We start from the raw sequence: 27871 nt of genomic DNA on the forward strand, positions 1-27871 counted from the left end.
TTCTTTGTTAAGGTTAATTACCCTTAACTGGCGACCTTTGGCTAATTAACGACTGTCTTTGAGGTTAATTCGTGGCTTCAAGTGACAGGTTACGTGTGTTCTTGGCTTGCAGGGCCTTGAAAAATTACGTAAATTGAACAATACATGATCAGCCAAGACACCGCACGTAACAATACAAATAGTTCGTTTGGAAAATTAACAGTAGAATCAGACTATTTCAATACAGTTTTGTAAAATATGTTATGGCAAAACTAGAGATATTGTTTTTAATCTTAAAAGAGATTTCAGGGAGGCTTAATATTCACTTTCAAATACGTTTAAAGCCTTATAGTAAGTTTAAAACATTAGGTTTCGCAAAATCGTCTTTTAAAACTAGTTCAAAATATTTTTATCTCCAAATAAAATACTTTTAAGATAATCTCATGATAACACTTCTTGACATTAAAGTTTTGTGGCCTGATACATTCACCCATTCTAACTGAAGATTGTCTAAATACAGATTTTGCCTATTAAATATATAAATAACAGAAAAACCCGAAAAATATTTCTTTGCTGTCAAATTTGTCCAAAACATGCTGCACTTAATACTGCGCCATCAATATTTACTGAAATTTTGGCCACTCTCAATATTCGCTTTTGGAGCCTAGAATGCTTCATATTACGAAAACTGACAGTTTTGAAACGACAGACTAAATTATTTAAGACATTAAACTGTCGTACGAGTCATGTCTCTATACCACCAGAAAAAAATTCTTAGTACAAGTCCAACCTATGCTTAGTTTTATCATATTTACAAGTTACTTCCTATTAAACCACTTAAACATACTAGACACAACCTTGCAATCTCGACATTTATCAGTCAAAATGTCACCTCATTCCCATTGTTGCAGTAATATGGTGTACTGAGCCATATTGGTTGATAATCAAAATATCAATAATTACTGGACAGTGAGAAAACAGTTATAAAAACACTGAGGAAATTTGCAATTATAAGACGAACATACCAATTAAACACAAAAAATCATTTTAATAGTAAATTATAAAATTCAAAATATCGAATGAAAATTTAGAAGACGTGACACTTGGAACCTTAAAAAAAACCCTGAGTAACATCAGGCAAAATAATGTAAAGTACCACTAAAGAAAAATGAACATCGAAAAACTTCAAATATACAAAACTGAACGCTGAAAAAAGCTGATAAAACTAGTAAAATAAACCGCATTTAAGTAGAAAACCTCCGAAACTTATTTAGTCAAAACTGAAAAATAGTTATAAAATATCCAAAACATAAGCCAAATAAAAAATGGAAACTATAGGAAAAACCTATGTCAAATTACCACTTAAATGTTCCAGACAAAACCTGAATCAGATCTTCAAAGACTGAGAAGCAACACCGTAATACTGAAGAAAAAAAACCCTGCTTTTTCCTTGCTGGAAAAAACTCAAAAGCCTTTGCAACTTTAACTCGAAAATATGAAAGACATCCACGGGCAATGAAAACACCCACCGATGAAAATTAAAGCTATTAAACTTGGGAAATAATCCCTTCAAAATTATCCCTAAAAATAGCAACTACTAACTACTAGTATAGCCCAAGTTCATAAAAATCTGAATAGCAACACCTCAAATTGTTACCCAAGAAATCGCTATCTAAAATTTTAAAAACGTTGAAAATGTATAAATATCCACGGAATATCAAAACACGAAAAAGCGTAAACAAAACCACAATCAACTAAATTTTAAAGCCTGTATGAATATTTAAATTCTTGAAACACGTCCCATCTAATAACACTTCAAAATATGAACCTAAACAAATGGCCTGCAGTGACAGGGAAAGCACTGAAGCATTCGAAAATCTAGTCCCTGAAAACACAAAGCTTAAATGAAACCTAGGTTGCGGCTATGAAACTGTCTTAACCAAATGCACTAATTCACCAACCAAGGTTGTTGCAGTAATATGGCGCAGTGAACCAAATAGGACTATTATCAGAGTACCAGCAATTCTTGGATTATGATATACCAGTTAACCCGACCGAAAATACCACTGAAATTGTAAATAAAATTTGAAATATCACATGAAAATTTGGTGACCTTTTAAAATCTGAACTCACGAATTATAAAATTAAATGCTAAAAAAACTGACAAGATTTGGAAAATCAAATCGCATTTAAATACAACAGACGTAGGTAATTCCAAGCCGGCTGTCCGCGGTGAGCTAGACTGTGGCAATTGGCGTTTTTCTATGTTATTTTACTTGCTTTACAAGAATTTAAAGTAATATTTTGTCGCCCGGTTGTAACTAAACTGTGATTGACCTTTGAAGACTACATGACTTGAATTACCTAACGCAGGGTAGGTCTAAGCCGGCATTCCGCGGCAAGCCCGCCCCCCACCTCCATAGCTAATACGGCAAAATTGTAACCAGTAAACACCTCTAGGGTATGTTATGCTGATATTTTTAGGGGTGTTTACTGGTTACAATTTTGCCGTATTAGCTATGGAGGGGTGGGGTGGCTTGCTGCCGAATGCTGGCTTAGACCTACCCTGCATTAGGCAATTCAAGTTGCGTAGTCTTCAAAGGTCAATGACAGCTTAGTTACAGCCGGCCGACAAAATATTACTTTAAATTCTTGTAAAGCAAGTAAAATAACATAGAAAAACGTCAACTGCCATAGTCTACCTCACCACGGACAGCCGGTTTAGAATTACCCAGACGTATTGGATAAACTAAAGAGTGTTAGAAAAAGACACCAAATAAAAAAGTGGAAACTATAGGAAAACACATGTAAAACGAACACAATGCACCAGCGAAAACCCATATCACATTCAAATACTGGGAAGGAACACTGTAAACACTAGAAAAACCCACTAAAAAATTATTTTTCCACTATGAAAATCTCAAAACTTTCCCAACACTTCTGGAAAATATCTGGCATCCATGGAACATGAAACACAACGATGAAAATGAAAATTAACTCTGGAAGTAATCCCTAAAAAATAGCAACTACTAATAATATAGCCAAAGAAATCCCTAAAAAATAGCAGCTACTAATAATATAGCCTAAGAAATCCCTGAAAAATAGCAGCTACTAATATGGCCCAAGTAATCCCTTAAAAATAGCAACTACTGGCTACCAATATAGCCTAAGTACATACTAAAAAAAACCTGAATTATAATAGGTAAATTACTTACTGGAAAACCACGATGTATAACACCACAAAGAGAATGGTATTCGCATAAATATCTTCGGAACAGAGCACGGAACACCATAGATATAAGCCGTTATCAGCTAAATTTTAAAGCCTATATAAAAAAACGCGATTATTCGAATCTTTAGTAAAATATTCACTTCACTGAAATCACAGATTAGGCGAAATCACAACTATAAAACAACGGAATTATATACAAACTGGATGCCGATATGAAAACACAACTTCATAAATACGGGAAAAGTATATAAAACTTAACACTTATTCAAGCACGTTGAGATATTTCAGGTCCCTTACGAAAGCTCTAGCGCAAAAACCTCTGCAAACCGGCTCAAACCCTTGACCTCAGATAAACAAGGATCCCGGAGGTGAGGAAGTCATGGTCGCCGTTGAACTGCTTTGTTGTCCTTTGAGACAAGTAACGCCATCTGGATTCTGGTTTTGTAGTCAGTATTTCTCGAGATGAATCGTCATTTTTAATAGCAGATTCCATTTCTACTTGAAAATTCGTAGTTAAATAATGCATAGTATACTTTTTAAAATGTTAATCTGACTTGAATCATATGCAAAATGGTTTATTTTTACATTTTTAAATCTTGAAAGCACGGGGTGGGGGTGGGGGTGGGGGTGGGGGGAAGACGCAACTCCACCATCCGGTCCAATTACCTCAAACTGAAAATAACAAAAGACAATAACAGCGTAATTTGACCACTGTAGCTTTCCCTCCCTTCCCCTCGCAGTAGCATTTCGGACCACAGGAAGGAGCACAGAGAAAGGAAGGAGAAACAGAAAGAAGGAAAGAGAGAAAGAAAAGAGGAGCACAGAGAAAGGAAGGAGAAACAGAAAGAAGGAAAGAGAGAAAGAAAGCAAAGAAAGAAAGAGAAACAGAAAGAGGAAAGAAAGAGAAAAGAGGAGGAGAAGAGAAAGGAAGGAGAAAACAGAAAGAAGAAGAGAAAAAGAGGAGCACAGAGAAAGGCAAGGAGAAAGGAAGGAGAAACAGAAAGAAGGAAAGAAAGTTTGAGAAAGAAAAAAGAGGAGCACAGAGAAAGGAAAGAGAGAAAACAGAAAGAGAAAGAAAAAGAAAGAAAAGAAAAGAAAAAGGAGACAAAGAAAGGAAGGAGAAACAGAAAGAAGGAAAGAGAGAAAGAAAAGAGGAGCACAGAGAAAGGAAGGAGAAACAGAAAGAAGGAAAGAGAGAAAGAAAAGAGAAGCAGCAATTCGGAACTTCTGTTTCAAAGCTTTCATGTACCGAGGAAGGTTGCAAGACTTCATAAGGGTTCATATTGTACATCACTCTTAATATATGGTTCAGTTTATCAATGAAAGTTTCTCTAAACAGTCAAAAAGACACGCCTTTCACTTTACACTTTGACAAAAACAACACCATACAAGCACTTTCATACAATACAAGTCATATACATACATGAACTTTCATTAAAAGTAGGTCGAACTGTAAGGAAACTTAATTTTAGGTCAAGCATACTAGTATTCGAACTCCACGTAGGTCACACTACGAAAACGATTCAACGCTTCAACATAAGTCAACTTGCAAATGTACTGTATCTAGCTAAGATCAAAGTATTCGTGTACATTGAGTCAGTGTAAATCAAACTACGTATTAATTGAGAATTCGTCGAATTACGTGGGCTAAAGCAGATGACCTCTATAATCTATAACAACACAACGTAGGACCAATAGAATAGAATAGAATATAGAATTTAGGCCAAAGGCCAAGCGCTTTCACTGAATAAAACAATATTCCACCAAAGTTACTATACAATACAAATATAAACAGGTGTGGAATAGGGGTGAATGGGAAGGAAAGACAGACCAATAATTATTTAATTATTTTCATTAAAATTGGCACTGCACTTTTTGTCAGCTCGACAAATGCGTTTCTGTCTCTTCCAAGGACCCACTTCACATTCAGCGAAAAAGTAACGTTACCTATAATCAAAGGAAAAAGTTCAGTTACTTCTAAGAAATTGTTAACTTCACTTGGATCAATTAAACACAGTTCAAGCAAATTAAAAAATCACTTTCGACCTTTTAACTCAATTGAGTTTAAAGCTAGTGCTAAATAAGGAAAGATTTTTCATGGGGCCTTTTGACAATGATCGGCCAAAGCAAAAGCAATGACTACTACCCAACTGGTATAACAAAGCACCTTGGAAACTTTTGTTTTACTCACCCAAACAGAGGCTGACGAAGCACTTTACAAAAGTTAATCCATGAAACAAACAAATATATACAAATAATGTTTGTATCCACTAGGACAGCGTCGAGCCTGCATCCCGTGAATACTCAATATATTACAATCATAAAAACAAAACTTACAACTGCCATTCAGATAGCAGTTTTAAACAAGCATGACAGGATGTACTGTCCTGCCCATTTAAATCTACAGGAGAAGCAACAACAGCTCTAGCCATACTCACCACATTCTCTTCAGCTTCAAGAAGCGCTTTATTACGCTCTTGGCATAACCGAGCCGCTTCCCTGTTTCCACTGGTCTTATGAACCTGTGGTTCAGTGGGAACTGATTCTTTGGACTGGCTTTCACTCGGACCATCAAAGGTCTCCGTTAAATAAATGAGGTTGTCGACATGACGTCTGACAACTTCCCCATTAGCTTTACGCACGTAAGCAGCAGTAACCTCATTTAGGTCATTAACCTCTACCTTTAATACAACTCCTAATGGGTAATCAAAGGGTTTGGAGAAATTACTCTTTATACATACCAAATCGCCAACCTTCAATAGAGTATGTCCTTTCTTGGAATATCTACCTTTCCGATCAATGGACTGATGTAACAAATTGGCTACAAATTCCTCTCTATACAATTTCTCCAAATTATGTCTAACCTTCTTAAGCTTATTGTTTTAGAAAGCAAAAGCTTTTGATTATCTCCAAGTATTTCGTCAGTATAGTCCCACGACTCTTCAAATTCAGTAGAATTAAGTTGAGGAATAATACTAACACAAGGAACATCATAACCTTTTATAACCATCTCTGGAGTCAGAGGTACAGGAACACAATGGTTCGTCTCTAGTTTAGTCAAAGCAGACTTAAAAGCAATAGGTCGCTTATTAATAAGCATTTTACTCTCACTAATTAAATATTCAAAATCAAAGTAGTCCAAAATGTTATTTCTTATACTGGAGGTTATTATCCTCTTTACTTGTTTAACCATTGACTCGACGAGTCCACCAAGTTTAGGAGAATAAGCAGGATATGGGTGAAACTTCATAGCCCGAATATTATATTTTTTCAAAAACTCTATACATTCTGCGTCGTTTAAATACGATACAGTTTGCTCAACTCCAGCTACAATTGGACTACCATTGTCACTAACGATCAATGAAGGGATACCATACTCAAATATATGGAGCTGTATAGCTCTGAGAAAAGAAGCCTTCTCCATTGACCTACATAACACCAAGTTAACAGCTCTGGACCATAAACATGAAATTACGAGTACATAAACCTTAGACTTTTGTTTTGCACTATCTGTGACCATAAAAGGTCCACAATGATCAACACAAATATTCCTAAATGGAATAGAATCAGGGTTTATCCTAAAATCTCTGTATGCATTTTGATTAATTTTATATTACGGGAATTCAACCTCTTGCATACCAGACAATTATTCAATACTTTTTTAACAGTTACAAACCCATTAGTTATCCAAAATTGCTTCCTTAGCAGACTCAAAGTCTTATATATACCAGAATGACCAGTCCTAACATGCATGTCCCAAATAATGCTTTTTGCAACAGGGCAATCCTTTGCTAATAGGATAGGACACTTCTCGCTGTAAGAAGCTCTTAAGTTCTTCAGTTTACTTTGTACTCTTATTATATTGTCTTCGTCCAGAAAAAGGTTAAGCTGAACCACTAACTGGTCTGTACATTCTCTCTTTAACAATGATTCGTAAGAATTTCTAAATGTTGATAGCTGTGCCTGCGAAATTAAGTATTTAAAACTCGATAAATATTCATTTCCAGAATTTGGTAACGACTCTGGCTCACCACGTGTACATTTCCACTTTAACTTCAAATTATTCACGAACCTGAATACGTAACTCAGAACCTTCACCGCTTTAGAAAAGCTTGAAAACTTAGTTAACGGAAATAGTGGTTCGGCTTCAGACAAATTAACCTCAACTGGAAAACTACGCACAGGTTCCTGGTCTGGATAGGGAACACTAATTCTAAATTCGGAATCAATATTGTCAACAAATTTAGGACCAGACAGAAAACATGTATTACGAAGAGTTTTTTCTGATACACACCTCGTCAGAACATCAGCAGGATTACGAATGCCGCCTATATGACAAAAAATTACCGAATGTTTCTCGCACAAGCCAGAAATATCGTTCAGTCTATTATTTATGAAAACATTCTTCTTCTCAATTTTGCCAAAATCTATCTCTTTTGACTTTATCCAATTCAAGGTAATCATCGAGTCCGTGAATGCATATATCTGATCTATCTTAATTGGTCGAACAGCACAAGAAATATTGTCGTGTAAATCCAGACTAGCTTTTACAGCAAGATGTAAAGCTATAAGTTCCAAAACGGGAATGGACTTAGTTCTTAGGTTTTTAGAGATTACGGAATTCTTCGCTAAAACTAAATGCATATTAGAAGTGATTACTTCGTGAAGATAAATTGCACAACCTAAAAGTTCTTTACTAGCATCTGCATAGACAACCAAATTATACATACTCTCTCGGTCCCCTATTGAGCGGTTAACAACCACTTCGTTGCTCTTATTTATTTGCTTAGAGATTTTTCCCCATTCTTTACGCTGCTCTGGAGTCAACTGATCATCCCAGCGTATTTTACTATCTATTTGAAGTGTATGCAAAAATAATCTTGCTCTATTCAAGATAGGAATGTTTATACCAAAGGGATCAAAATTAGATTGAAAAGTGCTTAGAACTTTCCTTTTAGTGTTGGCTGTGGGATCCAAGTACAGTTTACGTGTTTTAATAGTATCATTCTTCGTATCCCAGTAAAGACCAAACAATTCCTCACAATCCTTTTCACTCTGTAGTTGATACTGCTTGCTTACGTTCGGTGAATTTGTATTGAACTGTTGCAATTCGAACCCATATTTATTAAAAACTTCAGTAGCTAATTTCAAAGCCTTGATAAGATCATCCTCACTGTTAGAAGTACAGGACAAATTATCCATATATGATAAATCATATAATGACTTCCTAATCTCTGTTAACTCAGGATCTTCGTCACTTGCATTAAGAATCAAAATATAGTAAAGTCCAAGCATTAACAAGAACGGCGAAAATCGCATTCCAAATGGTACTCTACAAAATCTATACCCAATGATAGAAAAATCACCCTTGGACACATCTTTGAACCAATAGCTTATCGGTGTCTTCCCTTCTAAGTAATAGCTGTAAAAATGCTTTCTTCAAGTCAAAAGTTACTAAAAACTTATCAAAACGAAGAAGTAATGTCGCTACTTGAATTTTATGATTTAAGTTAGGTCCTACTTGTGAACATTGGTTATGAGACAGAGACCTAGCACCAGCATTTTCACCCAAATTGGATAAGAAGACTACTCTGCACTTAGTGGATTCAACGTTCTCCCGAAAAACTGCATTATGAGCCAAAAATGATGCGTCATTATCTCTAGAATAGGCGGCTATGTTATCAATACGTTCTATGATCCCATCCATTAATTGTTGATGGATAACCTCATCATACTCTTTCAATTTCTCGGGGGAAAGTTTCTTTCTTTGAGAATTTAAAATACTCTTAGCTAAATTGTAATTTGGAGATAAAAGAGGTGCAATTTCTTTTTTCCAAAGACAAGGCATAATTAACCGTCCAGAATCACTCTTAGGGTTAACATTACATTTTGGGTCGTTACGAAGTTTGCAAAGATAGCTGAAATGCCACTTGTTACAATGTCTGCATTTACTGTTAAATTTAAACCTGCAATCTTTAGTTTTATGAGAACCATAAGTACAGTTTGTACAGCAATTCAACTGCTTTAGTTTCTCAATCTTACTCTGTGGAGTTACATACACCGAACATTTGAAAATTGGGTGATCAACGTCTCCTTTATCATCTGCCAAACATAAAGAACATTCCTTAACTTTAGATTTCTCAACGTTACTATCGACAGCAGAAGCTAAACAACTAAAGTTCGACTCTACCTTCGAAAGTACCTTTTTCTGTGCATTATTTCCATTAAATTTCTTAGATATGTTTTTATATCTTTCTAAAGCAGAAAAAATATGCAAATCTATTTGCTGCAACGACGGCTTGTTAGAGCCAGTAATATTCATTAACTGATTCTTGAAACAGTCATTAAGTCCATTCCAAATGAAAAATTGCAAAACAATGTTTCGATCTATGTCTAAAGCCTCAAATTGATTACATATAATTCTCATATTACTGATAAAGTCATACGGATCACTCTGATACGTTAGCTTCAACTCTGATAACTGCTTAATAACACTGTATTGTTGAGACAAAGTATCTGCAAACGCTTTCTGCAATAATTCCTTAGCTTCTTCATACGAACGGTTACTACAGTCTAGAGAATTTACTAGCTTAAGCGAGTCCCCTGATAGCTGTCTTGTAAGAAGGGCGAATTTAACGTGAGTACTAAGATCGCACTTATCTACAGTTGCTTCAAATTCCCTCAAAAACTTTGAAATATCCTCGCCTTCTCTATTACCGAATGTCGGTAAAGGTAATTCAGGTAATTTAAGCTGTGAAACTTCCGGGCGCGAACGATCCGAAATTGACGCCTTAGTCTTTAAGAGAGAAAGACACTTATTCAAACGATCGTCATAAACGAACCAAGTATCCATTTCCTCACTCACTAATTCATCGCCGTCGACGAGATCACCTGCGCTATCCCAAATTTCATTTAAAATCTCTTTATTCACCTTGTCAAGTTTCTCTTTAAGGTCAAACAACACGTTCATATGCTCCTTAGCATCACTTATAGACATCGAGGAAATAACACTTTCTATCCAATTACCCTTCTTAGTAACTTGCTGCCTTAGGGCTGCACGAAAGCTGCGTAAAACGACGCTCTATGGCGACATCTTTACCGAGAGTTTAAGGAACACAAATTTAAACTTGAATGCAATACACTGAAAACTTAATGCAATACTGAATATTTAGTGAAATACAATATACCGAAATATTAGCGAGTGACGTGACTCTGGAACGTAACCAACTCAAGGAATTTCAACACTAAACAAAACTCAAGGAAATTGGACCTCGCAACCAATCCCATCCTCGTCGCCATTTTCGAAAAACAGTGTAAGAGAGCAATTTAACATTTAGGTCAAACAAACTTAGTTCTAAAAAAGAACACTTTTAATTTACAATTAAATTAACAATTGTAACTACATTAATAGTGGGGACTGGCGACTAGGATGATCCTGGTACAGCAGTCATAAACGTTGAAAACTTAGCGCGGACGTCCTCTCTCCGTTAGAGAACCTGCATTTCGGCCCGCACTATTGCCCCTTAACTTTCGAAACGTCGGAAGGCCCTGTAACCCATTACATAAAACATTGAAAATTTGGAATGCACGGGTTACAATATAAATATGTAAAATATAATAAGTAAATTTCCTAAACAATTTCTTGAAAGTTATGAAATGTTACGGAGATATCAATAGTTATATCCCCGCTGGAAACCTCAAATTTACTCATGTTCGAACTTAATTTGAGCCCATTATCGTAGATTACAAAAATTTTAGAATTTAAGACTAAACATGAGACCATTCCGATTTTATTGTAAATATGGGTTTGGTTGCAAGACTTTGGTTATGAATAACGTAACTAAAGTTAAAAGCTTACGAAGCAAATGCACCTCACTTATAGCAAACTTTACCTCAACTGTTAGCCAGTCCTTTAGGTCCATAATAAAGTGGTGACAAAGGTAGCGGTGGTGATGGAAGTTAATATTCCACCTCTTGAGTAGTGGATGGTGAAGACGGTGATGAGCATCCCAGAGAGGTTACGTCCAGAGCCACGGTCCCCCAATTAACGTGAGCCAGCCATTGTCACTCGGCTGTCAAAAATTTCTTTTACGGAGCAGACAGCTTGCTTCTGCTTACCCTCTCTCTCAGTCCTCCGTCCTTTTTTTTCCTCTTCAGGTCGCTCACTTCCGACAATGGTTTTTCAGCCTTGCCATAAGTGGGGAACAGCCTGAACAACCTGCCAAGACTTAAATGACATGGCTCAAGAATGGCTTGTTTCTCCTAAATTGTCCCAAGAGGCAATTCGTATGTTTGCAAGTAAATGCATTTGCTTTGAACTAAGAAACAAACTATTCCAGAGCAGGAGAATTAATTAAATATTTAAAAATTACCACAACCAAACTCATTAATACCAATAATTGCGCATTACCAACTCGCAAGTGGCACTCGGCAGATACCCCCACCGCCAGTTGAGTCGGGTCAGGCAGTCTTCTTGACAAGGGGTCCGGAGGTGCAAGCCCGTCTGGATGACCAGGTTTGGCAACGGCAGAGATTCCTGCCCCAGCAGGAGATCCCAGCCTCCCTCAGAGTTTTGTTCAGGGGGCCCGCTGCCCACCAAAGTGCTTGCTTGGGCAGCCCTCCCAATTTGTGGGGTGGTCTGCCCGCTTGCACGCCCTGCAGCGGTACTGCCCCCTCCTGAATCTCTTCGGGAGGAGGAGGAAGACTTGGTGGGCCAGACCCTTCACAATTGGAGAGGGCTGGCCTGCAAAATAGGTTGTTGGTGCCCTTCCGCGACCACTTTGGTGGGCGGAAGGTGGAGGTTTGTCAGCCTTTAAGAGTTTTAGATGGGGCCTCCGTGGAGGAGGCACGTGGGTGGATGGAGTGGCGCTGGTGACGGGCTTCCCAGAGAAGATCCTGACCCAACAAGAAGGCCACCGGGCCGAATTCCACCTACCACGCCAAGGCGGTGGGGTATCGTGCCCCAAGGTGTCATAACCTGGAGTTGGACCGTGGGGAACGGTAATGGTGTGGCCCTCTATCCACTTCATTTCCCACCAGGTTTCTTCGTCAACCATGGCACCGGCTGGCACTTGGGCCCCAGTGATCAGGCTAATATCTGCCGCAGTGTCTACTGTGACCGGAAGGGTCACTGGCAGGCTAGTGCTCTGAAGAGGGGCCACCGAGATGAACTGGGTTTCCAGTCTCGGGGGTAAAGGATCCGGTGCGGACCAGCAGCAGAAAATGAAGTGCTGATTAGGTTGACAAATTTGTGGTGGGGACATGATGTGACAGGCCGGAGATCCAGCATTGTAGTGGCTGGCAGCCCCACAGGATCTGCACGGGCCTTTTGGATGGGCTCGGTGGCCTGCAGTAACTGTTGGAGGAGAGGGCTGAGCGGATGAATCGGGAGCGGAGTTCTGGCTGGTAGGGTTAGGCTGCTTATTAGTGCCGAGTTTGTATCGGCACTCAGCTTCAGCGTGGCCCCTTCTTGCAATAGTTGCATATGGTCTTACTAGGCAGTCCATTCTTCGGCGCAGTGGAGTTCGAGAGGTAGGCCGGAGGGATGATTCGCTTTGAGAGGTGCTATGCGACTGATTGAAGGTTTCCCACGAATCAGCCATGCGACAAGCTTCCATAAGTGTGGAGGGCTGTTTATCGTTAAGATATACTGCAAGGGGCCCTGGCACACATTGGAAAAGGTCTTCTAGCATGGTCCGATTGAAAGATCCTCAAACGTCGTGCAGGCCAAGGAGTCGAACCAGCGCCATCGGACTGGGTTTTGTGACATGCCCATTCCGTCCAAGACCAGCCGACTTCCTTGGCAAGACCTCGGAACCGTTGTCTCCATTTTTCTGGGGTTATCTCGTGAGGCCTTGGTAATGACTCGACGAACTTCCGCCATGTTGCCTCTCTGGCTCTTCTCCAGTGAGCGAAGCGCTGCCTTGGCTTTTCCCTCCATATGCTTGGCTAGTATTAAGGCTCTCTCCGTCTCCCGTGGTGCTGTAGTTATCGAAAAGAGCCTCGATCTCCTCCAGCCATGCTTCTGGCTCGTCCTCAGTCCACTTGGGGACTAGGGAATTGATGCTCGAAATTGGAGCGTTTGATGCAGCAGGTGTAGGACTGGAGGCTTGATGGCTAGCCATAGCTTCTGCATTCTCCATTTTCGCTCTCTCAAGCTCGAGCTCCTTCTCTTTAGGGCTAACTCAGTTTCCTTGCAGGCTAACTCATGCTGTCTCCTTCTTTCTTCTCTTTCCTCTTCATATTGCCTTTGCTCGGCTTCATACACCCTTCGTTCTTCTTCATACTTCCTCTGCTCGGCTTCATACTTCCCTCTGCTCGAGTCTTTCTTCCTTCTCCCGCTTGGCCAAGTCGTCCACTTGCTCCTTAACCCAGGTAGTAAGTTCGAGCCAGTGAGACCTGCCGCCGTCCCCAGCCCCAGGAAGGTTTTATAATGCTCTGCTGCCATGGTTCTGGTGGGGAAGGGCGTCTAACCGGGTCGAGTGGGCGTACTTGGGCAGCGAGGAAGTGTCTCTTCAATGACGTGGCACCCTTTCAAAAGGTGGCACTGTAGTTTGGGTGTGCCGTGTACAGGTCACACTGGTGGCACTCAGTATCCCTAGGCACTGGTGCAGGTTAGGTTCCAGAAGAACCTTCTCTTCTGTGTTCCTTTTTGTTTTTGTTTTCCTTAGTGGCAACTAGGGTGCCAATGTGTTCCTAGGACCCTCTACTGGAGTCCAACTAGGCTATATGGGAGGAAAGGCACTCTACACCCCCTGCAGAGTGCAACAAGAGAATGAGAGAGAAAGGGAAGGTAAAGAGAGAGAGAGAGAGAAGAAGTAAGCTATTCAAGTGATGAGTGCTGCAAATTATTGGCACTGTGGAATAAAGTGAATTTGGGTTTTTTTTTTTTCTTAAAGATCCTCGTGAGTGGCTGGTCCCAGTACCGGCCCCAGTGCTGGCCCCTTCTTTTTTCAGAGGGTGAAAACTACTGTTTGCTTCGGTCTGGATAGCAGGCCTCACTCGTGACCGACAGTTTATCACTGTATTGTAATTACTCTTAACTTGTCCTCATCTATTGTGGGACAGAGGTGTTTTCTTTTAATTGGTTTAAGTATTCGAATTAATTAGCCTAGTGTCGGCCGTTCTTTCTTTGAAGAGGGTCACGTACACTTAGGTTAGGAATGCTTACTTGAATGACGAGAGAGAGAGAGAGAGAGAGAGAGAGAGAGAGAGAGATTTTCAGTCATTTTCAGTCAGAATTTCTTGCTGCTTGAGAACATGTAAACAAAGATTTTATACATGCACAATGGCATGGATCTTAATAAAATGATATAGATGCGTCGTCTTGGCTTCCTTAGGGATTACTTTATTATCTTAATTTTCCCGGGAGCCGACGTCACAAAAGTTTATCGTAAAAATTTTAAATTTTCTTTATATGATTTTATAGTAGGTATTCGTATAGGAACTTGTTATTACTCCTAACTAAGGCCTATCTTTCCCTGCCTAAATTGTCTTTTGTTTTTTTCCTAGCTAAGATATTAGGAGGTGGGTTCGCTACGAAAAGCAAAAAAAAAAAGAAATGCCCCCCCAGAGTGTCTCGGGCAGAGGTCACAATAACAAGGTCTTTGAGATGGCGGCCAAGGTCTCGTCAGGCCTAAATTTCAAAGACAACCTCGCGGCGCGTAGGAAACCCCAAAATGGCCGTTCTCTCACAAACAGTTCGAACAATTCTGAATACCCGCGCAGACACAGCGGAGGAATCAAAATGGCGGTTATTTTCTTTTTCAAACAAATTCAAAACAACGCAACAAATGCAGGTATCCAGATTTTACTTTAAATATACCAATCATGCATAGCGTTTTCGTTACGGATGGAAAACTAAATTACCAGACAACTTTTGTGTCTTTGTTATCGTATTCCTCACCCGGAGATTAAACAAAAGAATGAAAAGAGAGATGCTGGCTTGCCTGCGTAAATTTACGTTGCTGAACGGTACCTTTATTGTAAAATTACTATTTCAGTTCGTTTGCTACTTCACTGACACGGTTTTGAATGATTCCCGCTATATGCAAACAATAACGATCGGAATTGCCGACGCGATTTCTAAATTACTTTGTGTACATGAAACAGGCTCCGCTTTTTCCGGCCTTAAGATACGTTACTTGAACGACTTCTCTCACGGTCCGAACACGGTAAAATGCCCTTTCTTAAACGACACAAATTGTGATTCGCTCTGCTCTCGAGTTGCACCCTTTCCTACGCTAATTCTCGCTACACTTGTTATACTATTCTCTTTACTGCTTATTATTATGCCTCGTTCCTTGTTTGGAAGAATGGAATGGAGTTCGATATCTGACTTTTATCTTTTTTTTTTTTTTTTTTTTTTGGAATTAATGTAATTTAATTTCCTTTTCTCCAGATTCTTTCTCTAAAATGTACTTTAGATTCTCGCAAGGTCGCCAATGTTACGTGTGTGAGTCTTGGTTGATCATGTATTATTCAATTTACGTAATTTTTACTGCCCTGCAAACCAAGATTACACGTAACCTGTCACTTGAAGCCAAAAGTTAACCTCAAAGACAGACGTTAATTAGCCAAAGGTCGCCAGTTAAGGGTTATTAACCTTAACAAAGAATATTTGAGATGAATTTGATTTTAAACATAACGGTTCTTCCAAACATTCGGACGCGAGGCATACAAAAGCATCGAGATTTAACCTGATTTTGCTTACCCTAAATCCTAGGTATTTTACTGGAATAACGTGGTTGAAGCTAACAACATAATAATTTGGCTTAATCTAGACTTCGTGAAACATATACCGTAAGTGGTGGCTGAAGGGGAACAAAGGAAATTTGAAATACAGAAAACAAAGGATAAAAGAATGGGCGAAGTTTTGAACAAAAAAGCGACTTTACCTTAGGACGAACGTTGTGCGCATCAACGACCGACGTGGAGTTCTTGCAATTGTTTCTTCACTTCACTAATAGAATAATAGACAAAGAAAGGGGGAAGAGGTCCAACTGGACGTGTTATCTCTCCGAAAGCTTGGTTCTCTCTGTCGTTCCCTGACCGAGCCTAGGTCAAAAACAGACACCCCAGGTGTCCACGTTCTTGTTAAAAACATTCGCCAAGAGACAGGTAGGAAGGAAAAAGGGACCTTAGGACCACCTATTCTTAAGGCTGATAGGGAAATTTTCCTATAGGGTAAAGGCCTAACTTACCTATCCCGTTCTCCAACGGACGTTAAGGTTTGAACTGAAGGCAGCACTAGCGTGGGACAAAGCAATTTCCTGTCTCAGTCAGGCTGATATTTCTATCCCTAAATGTTCGAGGGCGAACAGCGTAAATATTTATAAAAATATATAATATATATATATATATATATATATATATATATATATATATATATATATATATATATATATATATATATATATATATATATATATATATATATATATCAGCTTGCTGTAAGTTAGAAAAATTTATAAAAATAAGAGAGAGAATTATGGAAGCCTGGGGAAAAAGAACAGGTTTTTATGCTTTGCCTTGGTAATCTACTGGTTTTCTTTCCACCTTAGAGGAGGGACCTCCTTATAGTGAACCTCCTATGGGAGAGACCTCCTTATAATGAACCCTCATGGTGGCTACAGCTCTCTAAATCGGTTGTCTCACCTTGTTATAGCGCCAGATAGTTAGGGCACCATAATCCTAGTTATGGCGCTGTAAATTCGGAACATCATCCATAACCCAGAGCTGATTTTTTTATGAATATATTTGAAAAAGCAACGTAAGTACGGAACACTGTAGGCTGAGACAGCCGTAACCCAGGGATTACCTGTATATACATATATATATATATTACAGGGTGTATATATATCATATATTATAATATATGTTAATGTATATATACAGTATATGTATATATATATATATATATATATATATATATATATATATATATATATATATATATATATATATATATATAGTCAGTAATACCCGAACTTACATGTGATTCAGGTTGCGTGAATTCACAGACACACAAACATTTTGTTGGAACCTAATTAATTATCATACATGAGTTTTTCACAGATATGCAAACATTTGCGATTACTAAGAAACCCTGCAAAAGTGTTTATGTTTAGTTTTTTATGTAATTTATGTTTTCAAGCTTTAATGTGTAAATTAACATTAAATAATAAAAGTAATAATTCTCTCTCTCTCTCTCTCTCTCTCTCTCTCTCTCTCTCTCTCTCTCTCTCTCTCTCTCTCTCTCTCTCTCTCTCTCTCTCTCTCTCTTGTGTTATTCTCTCAGTCTCCGTAATAATTGATAAATAATTTCACTCTCTTAAGTAAGGACAACCCTATATCTCTCTCTCTCTCTCTCTCGTTCATACTGTAGATAGCTCTCACACATTTTTACAACTTATTATTTCTCTGTACATCTTTACCAGTACGGTTGACAGTGAGTTTAAATTAAGCCAACTTTTAAATGAAATTACAGCAACTTTAATTTCATTTAAAAGTTAGTTTAATACTGAATTTCCATCTTTTGATATCTAACGTAAGATAACTTCTCTCTCTTTTGATATCTAACGTAAGAATAACTCTCTCTCTCTCTCTCTCTCACGTTATTCTCTCTGTCTCTGTAATATAATTCATAAATGATTTAACTTGATGTTTCAAGTAAGGACAATATCTCTCTCTCTCTCTCTCTCTCTCTCTCTCTCTCTCTCTCTCTCTCTCTCTCTCTCTCTCTCTCTCTCGTGTTATTCTCTCAGTCTCCATAATAATGGATAAATAATTTCACTCTCTTAAGTAAGGACAACCCGTATCTCTCTCTCTCTCTCTCTCTCTCTCTCTCTCTCTCTCTCTCTCTCTCTCTCTCTCTCTCTCTCTCTCTCTCTCTCTCTCTCATTCATAGTTAGCGCTCACACATTTTTACAACTTACTTCTCTGTACATCTTTACCTGCACAGTAGATAGCTTAAATTGATTTAATTTTACCTGTACCGTCTACGAAGTGTAAATGCGCTAGTGTGGCAAATACGTTCTAAAACATAGAGACATAATAACTAAGAGTTGTATTGGTCAAAATAAAAAACACTGTTTGTTCATGAAAAAATATTTCAGAACAAAGGAAAGAGACGTAGACTAAAGAAGTTATTAAAAAGAGGTTGAGAAGACTTCTAAAAATAGATCGGTTGGAAGGGGAGAGAGACAGAAATTCTCTTCCAACTCTCTATATGTATGTCAACCATTTATTTCTTTTTTTTAAAGTAATGTATTAAGCTAACTTTTAAATAAAATTACAGTAACTTTAATTTCACTAAAAGTTAACTTAATAATTTGGGAGCATGATTAGGGTCATATTTAGTATTTGAACCTTAGAAATAAGCATTTATTAGCATTTTTAGAGACCGTGCCAAACTTAGCAAAAATTCGCCTTGCTCTAGGGGTCTGGAACCTAACCTCACATAAGTTCAGGGTATGACTATATAATATATATATATATATATATATATATATATATATATATATATATATATATATATATATATATATATATATATATATATATATATTATATATAGATAGATAGATATATAGAAATAATCAACCCACAATCACGTGTGGAACAGAAATAAATTCCTGACTCACATCAGGATCGAATGCAGGTCTTTCAATTGAAAGGCAAGGGTGCTGCCACTAGGCAAGTCTAGAAGAAGTTGGAACCTTAGAGCAACTGCATTTTATATATATATATATATATATATATATATATATATATATATATATATATATATATATATATATATATATATATATATATATTGTCTTTAAAATGTATATCTTTCCATGACAGCTACAACATCTGGTCTAACTTAAACTCTCTCTCCCGCTACTACGCTATTATCAAGGAAGATATTACTAATTCTAAATTATATTAAACCCCCCATATTCACAGGAGATGCGTACCACATCCCCCCATGAACAGCTAAAATCCATGAATACTTAAAAACCCTCTAAAAATACTTAGAACTGCCTATTTTGATAGTTCAAATACAAAAAAAAATAAAAATGCTTATACCTGAGTATTTTAATTTAGTTATATCACAAAAATTGCATTTAGTCATGAAAATATGAAAATGCAGTAATTAGTGAATATTTCTCAGTGAAAAATACTGCAAATGGGCGAATTTTCCACGATTAATGTGTATATATGTTCCATAGAGAAATCTATGAATAGGTGAGTCCACGAATTGAGAACGTGAATACAGAGGGTTCACTATGTATATACATATATATATAAATATAATGTATATAATGTGTATATATATATATATATATATATATATATATATATATATATATATATATATATATATATATATATATATATATATATATATATATATTTTATATACTCGTATATTATAGCGCTTTGTTTTACCAAAAATCACTCATAAATCTCCTCTTCAAGTTTCCATAAGGCAGTCCCTTGTTTACGACGGGGGTTCTGTTCTTACGCTGCATCGTAAGCCGAAAATCATTGTAAACCGAAAAATTGTAGAAAATCGTCAAAAATCCTAAGTAAACTTTACTTTTCATGCTCAGGATGTATTGAAAACGATGTAAACTGCATTTTTATTGAGTTTTTCATCAAAAAAAAAATCCAAATTTTTATTATTCTGCTGTTTTGAAGCCTTATTTCTTCCATCGGATCGGCGTATGATGCTTCATAATCCTGGAACATGCACCGTAAACCAGGATATAATTTCTGATGAATATATCTTAGAAGCGTCGTAACCTCGGAACGTTGTAAGCCGGACCCGTCGTAACCCGGGGACTGCCTGTAATACTGATATGAAGTCCACAATAGGGTGGAATCATACCAAACCTCAATAAACAAAGCGCAAGAATGAATTCAAGGGAGGAGTGAACAAACACCACAAAAAACCGTAAATTTAATACAAAAATAAACAGATAGAAATTACACATGAACCTCTTTAATACAGGTGATAAATGAATCGCTTTCACTTAACCCTTAAACGCCGACTGGACGTATTGTATGTCGACTAAAATTGTCTGTCGGGTGCCAAGTGATGTACCGTACGTCGACTACAAAAAATTTCAACCTTTGGTCAACTTTGACTTGACCGAAATGGTCGAAAAATGCAATTGTAAGGTAAAACTCTTACATTCTAGTAATATTCAATCATTTACCTTCATTTTGCAACAAATTGGAAGTCTCTAGCACAATATTTCGATTTATGGGGAATTTTTGAAAAAAACTTTCCTTATGTCCGTGCGGTAACTCGGCCGAAAATTTCAGAAATTCTTTCGTCATTTTGTTGTAATTTTTGCACCGTTTTATATTAGCCGTTACATAACATTTTATATATAAAAATGTGTGCAATTTCATGTAAATACAACAAAAAACAACCCATGGTTGTAGCTGTTATCAGTTTTGAAATATTTTCATATGAATCATGATAAGTGCCAAAATTTCAACCTTCAGTCAACTTTGACTCGACTGAAATGGTAGAAAAACGCAATTGTAAGCTAAAACTCTTACATTCTAGTAATATTCAATCATTTACCTTCATTTTGCAACAAATTGGAAGTCTCTAGCACAATATTACGATTTATGGCAAATTTTTGAAAAAAAACTTTCCTTGCATCCGTATGCGGTAACTCAGCCGAAAATCTCAGAAATTCTATCGTCATTTTGTCGTAATGTTTGCACCGTTTTATATTAGTTGTTACTTAAAGTTTTATATATGAAAATGTGTGCAATTTCATGTAGAATACAACAAAAAATAACTCATGGTTTTAGCTTGTATCAGTTTTGAAATATTTTCATATAAATCACGATGTGCCAAAATTTCAACCTTTGGTCAACTTTGACTCGACCGAAATGGTCCAAAAACGCAATTTTAAGCTAAAACTCTTACATTCTAGTAATATTCAATCATTTACCTTCATTTTGCAACAAATTGGAAGTCTCTAGCACAATATTTCAATTTATGGTGAATTTTCGAAAAAAAACTTTTTCCTTATGTTCGCGCGGTAACTCGGCCGAAAATCTCAGAAATTCTTTCGTCACTTTGTCGTAATGTTTGCACCGTTTTTCTAATAGCCGGTACATAAAGTTTTATATATGAAAATGTGTGCAATTTCATGTAGAATACAACAAAAAATAACTCATGGTTGTAGCTTTTATCAGTTTTGAAATATTTTCATATAAATCATGGTAAATAGAAAAAATTCGACCTTCGGTCAACTTTAACTCGACCGAAATTGTCAAAAACTGCAATTGTAAACTGAAACACTTACAGTCTAGTAATATTCAATCAATTACCTTCATTTTGCAACAAACGGGACGTCTCTAGCACAATATTTTGATTTATGGTGAATTTTTGAAAAAAAAAGTTTTTTACGTCTGTGCGTTACGAATTCATGCATCATTTTGTGATACTATTTTCTCTGTGTTGCTTTGATCATTTTACAGTTTGTTATATACCAAAATCATCGCAATTTAGTGTACAATACAAAGAAAAAAAATAACTCATTAGCTTTAACTGTTTTGCTCACAGAGCGATTTGTATACAATTACAGGTAGTGCTCGAGTTACGATAATTCGACTTACGATAATTCGCTTTTACGATGGGATTAGCAATTAATATCAATACGACAATATTTTGAAAATACGTATTTTTAAATTTCGTGGGCGACTGGCGCAGGCAACAACGCACAATCAGGCAGCGTCACGGTGTGCGCGATACGTTGGCCGAGAGGCTGGAATAGGTACATTAATTCAATGAGCTGACCTCACTTGCCCTCGTTGTGTCGGAAGTTAAAATAGGTCAGTGTTCGTTTGCAATTTTTGTGCGTTTGTAAATACAGGTAGTGCACGAGTGACAATAATTCAAGTTTACGATGGAGTTAGCAATTAATACCGGTACGACAATATTTAGAAAATATTTTTAAATTTCGAGCGGGCACAAGCAACAGCGTACACTACAATTGCCGTAGAATCAGGCAGCAAGAAAGACCAACTTACAATAGACCAACTTCTTTTTCTCCATCTCTTTATTCCATCTTCTAGTTAAAAAAGTAAGAGAATAATAAAAGCATTGTTAGTAACTTTATACTCTTGCGAAAATCGTGCAGCCATAAACAACTGAACGAGACTCTGTTGTTTTGCTAATAACCAAATCGGATAACAACTGTTTTGCTTGTATTTCAACCATAAATGACGGTTAAACAATTATCGTAGTTATATTAAAAATGACGTTAAGTACTGATATATTTTTACACTACCCTTATCCGCTTTGGAGAAAAGATCAGCAAGGAAATATACCGCTGCAGTAAAATTAAGCTGCAAGTTGTAGCTGACGCTGAGAAAAGAATGTTCAAGCTGCTAATGACTATAAATTATCGTACATTGGCAACATGGATGAAACTCGACCGCAAATAAAATTGGAAAGTATTTTAATCAAAACTACTGGACATGAAAGAACACATATTACTGCTGTTTTCACGCCGATAAATGATACATACGAAAAGCTCGTGGTATGATGATGAAATCAAGAGAAAATAGCGAACTGAATCTTGATTTTTTTGTTTACACAAAACAAAGGGCCAGCCGCCAACGTCATCTACTAACGAAAAAATGGCTAAAATAATTTCACAACGAGACATATTTAAGTTATATTTCGACATAAAAACACTTCGTATAACGAAAAATACACATGTCCCTTATAAATAAAGTATCTAGAGATTCATTTACGCTAACTTGAAGCAAGATATACCCTCTGAACCGAGTTAAATGCATCGAAATAAAGACCGCGTGATCGATTCCGAAACCAAAACATTTGATCGCTATGATCGGAATTTATAATGCAAAAGCAGTATAAGAATATTTACGATTGGATACAGTGTAGTAAAGCATAACATTTTAAAAGATCCATGGAAAAGATGCACATTCGTTATTTTGATGTTTGTATAATACGGCGGTGTTATGTGAAAATAGAATACAGTATAATGGGTATAATTTTTTAAGTTGCCAAGAAGACTCCAGCCAGCCACTTTTGCGCAAAAAACCATTTTGGGTTTTTCATGCAAATATAACTAGGAAATGATAGGACACCAAAAGAACCTTAAAATACCTATACTGTATAACTTAACCTAGGGGTGTTTACTGGTTACAAATTTGCCGTGTTAGCTATGGAGAGGGGGGGGGGCGTATTCTTACCTTGTAAGTCGTAATTTTATTAATTTTTTATTTATCATTTGCCCATAGTGTTTATGGGGTTCAAAATAACGAGAATGAAGAACTCTTTTAAAAAATGTGGGTTACAATTCTATAGCGTGTATTGGCAACTTATAAAATAATACCGTATAATGTAGGCTAGGCTACTGTATATGATATACGAAAGTGCAGGCCAGGCCTTGTTTGTTATTCAATTTCTCTTAACACTGGCTTATCATGTCAGTCTGCATCAAACCTGCAGAATTAGCTGACACTAATTATTACTATACCATATATGTATAAAGTATACTGTGTAGTGTAGGCTAGGCTACCATATATGTATAGATGGTACTGTTACCCTAGTGTAGGCTAGGCCATATTCGAGTTACGATTTTTTCAACAAACGATGGGTTTTTTGGAACCTAACCCCATCGTAAGTAGGGGAATACCTGTATATATATGAAATTTTTTTTTGTGCTGTCATATATTTCAATATTTATATATGATAATTATATTTTTTTTAATTTCTGATGGTTGCATACTAAACTTCAGGCAATGAGAAAAAAAGGAGCCAAAAATGAACTCTTAATCTTAAAAACTAAGCATGCTGTGATTTTTTTGAAAAAAACTTTTTTTCCGCTTCGGCGCTAACTCCCTAACGCCGCCGGCATACGGCAGACACTTTTGTAAATAGAGGCTCGGCATTTAAGGGTTAATAATAATCACCCAAAACACACCTACCCCTAAGATAGCTACTAAACACTCAAAACCAAAAATGTGGGGTTCCAGAAAGGAGGAGGAAGTCACAAAGGAAGAAAAACCTAACATGTTACAAACTAATTTTCCTATAAATAAACTTGTCTCTTATTAGTTTCTTGAAAAAATAAATTATTTATATTCTCCTTGAAGAATAAGGGTATCCTCCAGCTTAATCTGCTGTTGCATCTTGAAACAATCTCGACTGTAATGTCCTACTCTTCCACACTTGTAGCAAACAACATTAGTTTTATGCATCTGTCTTAAGAACAGACTAGAAGGTGAGGGTTTAACATTCCACTGCTGTGGGGTATATCCTGGCTTTGTACTAGTATAGTTATTAGAAGGGTTTCTCACATCACTGTTCTTAAAACTCGACTGAGACCTATAACCTTTGAATAGTTGGTTCTAGTACCTGACATTATAATTTTTTTTGCTGGACATTATGTTATAGTCCTCCTCAGAGTAGCAGCTTTATCAAGTTTCTTCACCCCCCTCTCTCTCTCTCTCTCTCTCAAATAAGCTCTTATATGTTCAGAAATTCCTCTTAGATATTGCTCTAAGACCTCTAATTCTTCAAGTTCGTCCATAGACTTAACTTTAACGGACTCCAACCATCATCTAAAACATCTTACTTTATAGGCATAATCTAAGAAAGTAACCTTGTCATCCTTCTTCAGAGATCTGAATATTTCATTGTTAAATTCAGGGGTCATCTGGTAAACTTGTAACACATTGTTATAGAGGGATGAATAAATTTGTTTTTATTTAGCATTTCCCAACGTTTTGTGAGAGAGAGAGAGAGAGAGAGAGAGAGTGTGTAATTGTCGTGAGTGAGTGCTTCGGTTGTTGGAAGAGGGATGAGGTCGTTAGTTTGTTTGCGGCGCTGTCTGTCTGTCTGTGGAATATGTGAAGGATTTTTCAGTTTTTCTGGGAGTCTTTAGTCAGAGCTAGTGCCGGTCAGTGGTTCTTGTGTGGGGACAGTTTTTTGTCGTATGCTTTTCTGGGAGTTGTTGGTTTTCTTGTTGTGTGCTGTTTATTTGTGTGTGTGTTCTGTTTCTTTTTGTATTTCCTTGTTGTGTTTGTGGTTGTTTATGTTGTGGTTGTTTGCGGCGACCTTTATCCATCTCCAGCAACCGAAGATCAGGGTGAGTGTTGTTTGTTGTTTTGTTTGTGGGTTAGAATTCCGCCACATAATATTTGGCGCCCAACGTGGGGCTGTTGTAAAATAGCCGTTAAGATTGTCTGTGGTGGGTCGAGTGAGAGTAAAAGGTCAGGATGAGTGAGGTAGAGAAATTGAGAGAGGAACTCCAGTGGCTAGGGAACTCCAGGGCAGGCTGGAGGAGGAGAATGGAAAGCTGAGGAGTGAGAATGAGGAGTTGAGGAGTCAGTTGGAGGAGATGGGAGGAATGCTAAGAAGTGCAAAAGAAGAAATGAAAGGGGAGATGAAAGAGTCAGAAGAGAGAATGGAAGAGAATGGAAGAGAGGATGGATAAAAAGTTGGAGAGAATGATGAGAAGTGTGGAAGAAATGGTGAAAGGTATGTTCAAGGGTGTTTTTGGAGAAGGGGCTGTTGGAGGCAGGTTCTCTGGAACGTGTGAAGGGGCAAGAGAGAAAGAAAAGGAGGAAGAAGTGAATGGAAGCGTGAGTGATGAAAGTGATATGGGAATAGGAAGTAAGAAACGAGGGAATGAGAGGCAGGGTAAGGAAAAGGGGAATGAAAAGCAAGGGAAGGAACAGAGGGAAAGTAAGGATAAGTCAGGGGAAGAAAAAGGGAAGAAGGGAAAGGGAAAGGAAACTGGTAAGAAGGGTAAGGAAGTGGGGAAGGCAGGAAAGAAGGGAGAGGGTAAAGGCAGTAGTGATAGTGAGGTGGATGGAGGTGAGTGGATAAAAGTGGATAAAAAGAGGGGGAAGAAGAGTGTAATGAGTAAGATGAATGTAAGTGCAGAAGTGGACTCTTTGTATTCGGAAGAGGGTATGAAAGGACAGAGCGAAAGTAGCGAAAGTGAGAGTGAAAGTGAGAAAGAAGTGAGAAAGGCTATGTATGTGAGGGAGGTACCCGGTGTGAAAAGTATAATGAGTATGGAAGTAGGGATGTGCATGATTTCTTTAGGGAGTATGAAAGGTTTTGTCAGGATAAGTATGGGGAAAGTAAGAGAGTGTGGGCACGAGAATTAGGAGAGTATTTGACTGGGTTTTACTTGATATGTATAGGGTGATTATGAGTGTGGGGATGTTGAGTATGACAAGGTGAAAGCTAGATTAGTTGAGCAAGCGAGGCGTATGAAAGCGAGTGTTAAGTATAAGAGGAAGAATGAATTTGATGAGGCAAGAATGAAAGCTGGGGAAACCTTGTCACTGTATGCTTGTAGGCTGGAGACGTTGGCAAGGAAGAAGTTTGGGGATGATGGGATAGATGAATGTAAGGAGTTAGTACGGAAGTTGTTAGGGACAGTGCCAGATGGAGTTAGAGAATTTGTGAACTTGAAGCGGAAGGAGAAGAAAAGATGGACGAATGAAAGGTTGACTTGGGAGAAATTTTGGAAATTGTAGAAGATTATGAGCTTGACAGGGTTATAAAAGAGAGCAGAAGTGTAAGTGTAAGGGCTGGGGTAGATGAGAGAGTACCAGAGTTGGAAGCTTTAGGGATGCAGTGTTGAGGGGCCCAATGAGAATGGCCGATAGTGTAATAGATAGGAGTGTAAGAGCAAGTAATGTAGAGGTGCCAGTGAGGATGAATGATGGGTTTGTAAGGGAACAACGGGTTGGACGGGTTAGGGATAGTAGTGTACAAAGGGGAAGGTCGGTGAGTGGAAGTCGAGCGAAGTGTTTTAGATGTGGAAAGGAAGGACATACAAAGAATGAGTGTAGGTGGGCTATAGGAGCGTGTTTCGGGTGTGGGCAACCGGGACATTTGGTAAGGGAGTGTACGAAAGATAGGGGGGTTAAATGCTACAGGTGCGGACAGGTGGGTCATATTGCTAATGGTTGTAGGGGTACCCGAGTGAATGTAATATGTGGCAACTGTGGTAAGAATGGGCATTATGCGAGAATGTGTTCAGAACCGAGAGCAAAGTGTGTCGAATGTGGAATGGAAGGGCATGTATCAAGTGTATGTAGACGAAAGAGGGTGACTGTGACAGCGAATTCGGGAAACTGAGTGTGAAGGGGGTCCAAATGGGTGGATCCTCCAGGATGCAAGCGGTGCGTGTGATGCATGCGTGAGGGTTGTTGCATGAGGAGGTTTTGCTGGAAAGACTGACGAGTGCATGAAGCAATTTGTTTTGATAGAGTATGGCAGAAAACGTAAGAAAGGGAAGAACGTAAGTGAACGGAATGATCGTAAGTTGTGTGATAGGGTGTGAGTGCCAAAGTGAAAATGAGTGATAAAGCGTGTAATACGGATGAATGGGATGGTATGAATAGAACGTATAGCATATGCGGGTTTGATATAACTGAGTTGACTGAACGTGTAGGGGTTAGTGAACGGTTGGAGGTGAGCGAGAGTGTAAGAATAAGAGAGCGTAGCAGTAATATACGAGTGATTGAAAGCATGAATGAATCGTTGCAAGAATTGGAAAGGTCAATGAGCGAATGGGATGGGTTAGTTGAAGAATTGGGGAGGTATTTGGGAACGAGTTAGAGGGTATAGATGAGATTGTG

At 37.8% G+C, this 27871-nt stretch overlaps 2 protein-coding genes across 5 annotated transcripts in view; one reads left to right on the forward strand and one right to left on the reverse strand.

The window, feature by feature from the left end:
* LOC136830825 (mucosa-associated lymphoid tissue lymphoma translocation protein 1-like) overlaps positions 1 to 27871 on the forward strand; it is a 255412-nt gene that overhangs the window by 82846 nt on the left and 144695 nt on the right. The window lies entirely within an intron of this gene.
* On the reverse strand, positions 6112 to 11614 carry LOC136830824 (uncharacterized). The gene is made up of 2 exons (XM_067090793.1): positions 11104 to 11614; positions 6112 to 10759 (listed from the first exon to the last, which is right to left on the reverse strand). The coding sequence occupies exon 2, from the start codon at positions 10206 to 10208 to the stop codon at positions 8574 to 8576; it is 1635 nt and encodes a 544-aa protein (XP_066946894.1). The 5' UTR covers positions 10209 to 10759; positions 11104 to 11614; the 3' UTR covers positions 6112 to 8573.

Source organism: Macrobrachium rosenbergii, chromosome 47, assembly GCF_040412425.1.
Source record: "Macrobrachium rosenbergii isolate ZJJX-2024 chromosome 47, ASM4041242v1, whole genome shotgun sequence".
NCBI lineage: Eukaryota > Metazoa > Arthropoda > Malacostraca > Decapoda > Palaemonidae > Macrobrachium > Macrobrachium rosenbergii.

Excerpts from the sequence above, each read along its gene's own strand:
- LOC136830824 (XM_067090793.1), bottom strand. The coding sequence starts at position 10,208 with ATGTCTATAAGTGATGCTAAGGAGCATATGAACGTGTTGTTTGACCTT.